A 5,000-nucleotide genomic window follows, 5' to 3' on the forward strand; every position below is an offset into this window, starting at 1 on the left:
CAGCAAAGTTCTTCTCAGCAATGCATTCGTCAATCTTCTGTGGCAGGTGAAAGAGGAACTCCAACTTCCTTAAGGTGCCATGGACACCCAGAAGACGACTCAGGTGGCCACGACGTTCCTGGGAGTGGGTAAGAAAGGGGAAAAGAGAGAACTTGCTAAGAAAATGTTTTGACCTGCAATGACAGAAATGGTAAGTATTATGACAGAGAGGGGGATGGGAATGAAGAGAGGGATGAACAGGAAGAGATGGCAACAGAAAAGAGAGATGAAAATGAAAATGAGGAGAGAGAGCAAGAATAAAAAGAGAAAAATAAGTACAGCAGAGGGGGAGTTGGAGGGGAGAGAGAACAAGCAGAGAAGATACGGATATGAAGAAATTGGAAAAAGGAGAGATGAAGAAAGAAAAGAAAAGAAAAGAAAATCAGCAAAAAGAGCAGAGGAGAATTTAAATGAGAGAGAGGAGGAGGAGAAAAGAAAAAAAAAGAAAGAAAGAAAGAAAGAAAGATGAACCTTTCTCTTCTGACCTGGAGAGCTGATGTGACTGAGGTTGAGGAGGCAATGATGCGTGCCATGTTCTCCTGAAGGCGGCTGATCTGAGCCTCCATCTTCACTGAGCCCTCCTTCATCTGTGAGGAACATGAAGATGAATAGTTTCTACTTGTAGGTATTTTCCTATCAGGGTACTATGATACTATTTATGATAGAATCTTCATCAAATATCTGTGCAAAGTCTCGTAAAAGTGCTCCTACAGTAACCCCAAGACAGTGAAAGTACAATACCTTGCGGACAATGTCAGCAGCAGCAATGAATTTGTCATAGTGGTCATAAACAAGGGTTTGGCAATCAGAGTCCAGAGACTGAATCTCTGACACTAATGAACTCTCATGTTCCAGGAGTTGCTTCAAACTGCTCTCCTACAAAAAATGTGTAAGAAATAAAAGCTGTTCATGAAAATCATTAAAGCAACTGAATAAATTCATAAAACAGTATTGATTAAGATATTCATATGAAGCAAACACTAAATCATTATGAATAATTGTTTTATGAACACCTTATAAATGTTTAATCATCAATATCCTAGTTGCACAGTAAAACTATTGACAAATCAAAATTCTTTTATTTGAATAATACAAATAAGTCATGCATACCCACCAATCCATAACTTACTATTTTCATTTTTGAAAAAATTATTTCCAGCATACGTTTTATGAAATAAAAAGAATACTAATCTGTGTTTCAACCTTTTCTTCTCTACTATCATCCATCTCCTGAAAACACTGAATACAAACAAACAAAAACATGGTCTTTTTTAAGTACCTTTAACACCTTCCCTTACCCTAACACCTCAGGTCTGGCTAAAACACTGTAAGGTCTAAACTCCAGAGTTCAGGTAACAGGGCAGTGCACTTATATTCTTGTATTATATGGATCTCATACAGATATGTATGATAATATGAGGTCTTCTTAGTGCTAAATTCCTGCAAAAATATCTGGCCAATATATAAAGTCTAGCTACATAACTGGATGTATATAATCATGGCATGAAATATATGTCCCGAGTGGGATGGCCTTTCGCTGCATAATATGAATACATAAACCCAGAGACAATGAGTTAATCATAGCTACATTCCACCATAGCCATACCATTGTGCTCTGAGCAATGCCATACCTTAATGGTCTTCTGGACGTACATGTCATGATTAAAGTGCTTTGAGTTGATATCATATGGAGTGTCCTCTTTCCCTCCAGCACCATAGAACTGGAGAAGTTCTGTCCGTCTCCTGCGCTCATTTTTACTGTCTGCAATTAGGATCAATTCATGTTACAGATGTGTGTTTAATGTCTGTTAATTTCTTGTTGAACTCATGAATGACTCATAAGAATTTAAAACTGGAAAATGGAGGAAGTGAAAGGAAGCAAAACAATGAAAATGACTATGAAAAGAGAACAGAGAGAAAGCAATAGACAAATCTTATCCTTGAACGTTTTATGGAAAATCAATGATTGTTTCAGAATATAAAAAATCATTAAAAATATTCATATACACACAATGGGTAAATATACACAAAGCATTATAAATATACTTTTGATAATTAATACGGAGGAATGCTATGTCATGACTATGAAAATTCTTATGCCAATATGTGTTAATACTACAACTTTCGAAACAAAGTATATATAACGACTAAAGTTCATCCGTCCATAGAAAATTTAACAAAAAAAGCATAAAATACTGCACCTGTGGATGCCATAACAAATGACAGGTGTTGCTCCGATTTATCATTGACAACATAGGGCTGTGATGTGTTGCTCGACGCTTCACTGCCAACGAGTTATTAAAATGGCCCGGTTTCCCTTGGCTGCATCTTTGTTATTGATGTGGTTATTTTCATCCTTTTCAACATTATAATTGTCATCTATTATTATCATTACTATCATTGTCATTATTATTATTATTATTATTATTATTACTATGATCATGATCATTATTGTTATGATTAATCTTATCACTATTATCATCATTATTATTACTATTATCATCATCATTAATTTTATTACCATTATAATTGTTATTACTACTACTAGCATGATTAATTTCATTATAATAATCATTATAATAATCGTTATCCAAATTTTTGTTATTTTCTGGCTCTTATTCGTATTCACATTTCTACCATCATTATAATTATCATAAATTACAGACAAAAAGCATGTATGCAATGTATAAATGTTCGCCTTTAAATACCCCTAGAAACATTATCGACCACGTGCAAAAAGTCTCAAGTCAATATGTTTCTAGATTTTAGCCAACCGGCACATGAGCGCTATTTTCAGCAACCAGTTTTGTAATATGATCCGCCATTCCGCCACTGCCCTCACATAATTGGGAGGTAACTTTGGGTCGGTCACGTCTTTACATGGTTTATGATTGAGGGCCACTAAAGCAGTTTCAAAGGAAGTCGGGAATAGCCGGTAGCAAAAAGGGCGATGTAAAGGCGAGTAAAAGCTTTACAAGGTTGTCAGGAAGGTGATTAGGAGCATCGCGTCTGATCTGAGTTCGCAGTGTCGTTCAGCCTATGCAGACGGCTGTGTGTTATTTTCTGTCGTGTTCCCTTGACTCCAGGTATCAATTTCTTGAATTTTGTGAGTAAGCAGGGGTGAGGGTAGCCCGGTGTCCTTCAAACCTTTTAATTACATCCGCGGGATTTGATAGTTTTACCTTATTATGAATGAGGCGGGAGAAGGGGGAAGTTACTCCCTTTAAGTTGGATATTTTGCCAAAATTTCTGTAAATTGCAAACTCGGTTCAAGTCTACTCCTTTAGTCCAACAATTTTGTCGGTCGTTATCGGGACTATCGATGACATGACTTCGAACATGGTTTAACCTATTTTAATTCTCGATGAAACGACTGCGCAAACAAGCTATGAGGTGTTTTGTCCCAACAGATAACTGAAATAGGCATAAATCAAAAATATAATCCATAACGGACATTTTTCTGAGTTGAATAGGCGCATTACAGACGATGGTGGAGCCATAACAATGACGTCACGCTTGAATAGAACTGGCAGCAAAACCCTAACAGCTCGCCGAACTGTTTGGCTTTTTCGTTAACGTTAACAGTTGGATTATCGTTACCGAAGAGGCCCTTATCCTGAAAACGGGGGATGTTACTCAGCATGACAGAAGCGATGGAGACGAATATGTGGTTCCAGTGGCCAATCAAGATTAAATTGAAAAGTTTGATTATTGTTTTAATTCAAACGACTCCCAGTCTGCATGTTTGCAACGGAATGATCGTCTTTCTTTGTTAAGTCCTGGCGATGTGTAAATCTTAATAATGATGGGTCCAGACCAACGTTCGGACGGGGTTGCCGGATCTTACGGAGTGGTCTTTTGCTTTCAAAGATAGAACGTTGTTTACCGTTGCCCAGGCAGAGCTATGGTGTAGTGTCGTGTGATTGGCGTTGATATCTCCGGTAAAGAAGACTTAGAGCTTTGTGTAATTGAACAATGTTAAAATCAGCAAGAAACATTTGCTCTTGGTTTGATATAGGTAATGAGAAAGATAATGGGAACCCTTAGGGTGAATAATCTGATTGCCATTAAGTTAGGGTGAGTGAATGGGAGTATGAGGAACTCGAAGGTGATGGTGGATTTTATGAGGATAGAAGACCCCATTTTGCAATTTGTCTCTTGTTTGCCTGAATGTTTAGCCGTAGTGCCGAATTCAGTATGACCACATCGGGGCGCTCTTCTAGAAAATCGCAAACATATTACGGACCAAATAAAATGATCCTATATTGGCTTGTACGGCCGTTTGCATCCCACTTAAAGTAAACCTATTTTACCTTGCATGGTGTTACCTGATCCTTCTGGCGGCTCCTCGATCGATCGACGGTTCCTCGAGGTCAGGGAGAGAGTCCTGCGAGCAAGACACGGCGCAAGTCCTGGGAATCGGCGGACCAATACCCCACGCTGCCCTCTGGGAGAGGTAGCTCTTCCTCGGCTTTGGGAACGACTTCGACGTCGATCTCAGAGCCGCTACTCTCGTCGTCAAGGCTGGTGTCATCCAAACCATGACGAGGCTGAGGGATCAGGAGATCCTTTGTCTTTTTTGGCGTGCTTGTGTAGGTGTAAGATTTGTTTGCGTTTATATTCAGTATTTTTGTATGTTGTGTAGTTTTCGTTGTGGTGGAGGTTGCAAAACGAGGTGTATGTGTGGAGCAATGAGGCTCTGGGTTAGTGTTTGTCACATTTGCCATGTTTTCAGTGTTTGTGGCGTATTCAAGTATGTATACATTGTCGTCTTCGAAGATTAGGACAACAATGCAGAGGAAGCCGGTGTTTACCGTATCTTTACAGAAACTATGTTCGCGAATGTAATGAGAGAGCTACGTGCAGAATGGGTTGTATTTTCGGGTTTGTGTTAGGTGTGAAGGAAAAGGTAAGGAAGAGGAAGAGAAGGAGAAGGAAGAGGAGGAGAAGAAGGACGAGGA

At 38.9% G+C, this 5,000-nt stretch overlaps 1 protein-coding gene across 1 annotated transcript in view; it reads right to left on the reverse strand.

Moving 5' to 3' along the window:
* LOC119573289 (vacuolar protein sorting-associated protein 51 homolog) overlaps positions 1-2,389 on the reverse strand; it is a 9,600-nt gene extending 7,211 nt beyond the window's left edge. Inside the window, exons 1-5 of the mRNA XM_037920451.1 lie at positions 2,241-2,389; positions 1,671-1,801; positions 781-915; positions 525-626; positions 1-118 (exon numbers count right to left, since the gene is read on the reverse strand). The exon at positions 1-118 is cut by the window's left edge and continues 2 nt beyond it. Coding sequence (XP_037776379.1) covers positions 1-118; positions 525-626; positions 781-915; positions 1,671-1,801; positions 2,241-2,253 — 499 coding nt within the window. The 5' untranslated portion in view covers positions 2,254-2,389. The remainder of the gene's footprint in view (positions 119-524; positions 627-780; positions 916-1,670; positions 1,802-2,240) is intronic.
* Positions 2,390-5,000: the final 2,611 nt, after the last annotated feature.

This window comes from Penaeus monodon, chromosome 5, assembly GCF_015228065.2.
Source record: "Penaeus monodon isolate SGIC_2016 chromosome 5, NSTDA_Pmon_1, whole genome shotgun sequence".
Lineage (NCBI taxonomy): Eukaryota > Metazoa > Arthropoda > Malacostraca > Decapoda > Penaeidae > Penaeus > Penaeus monodon.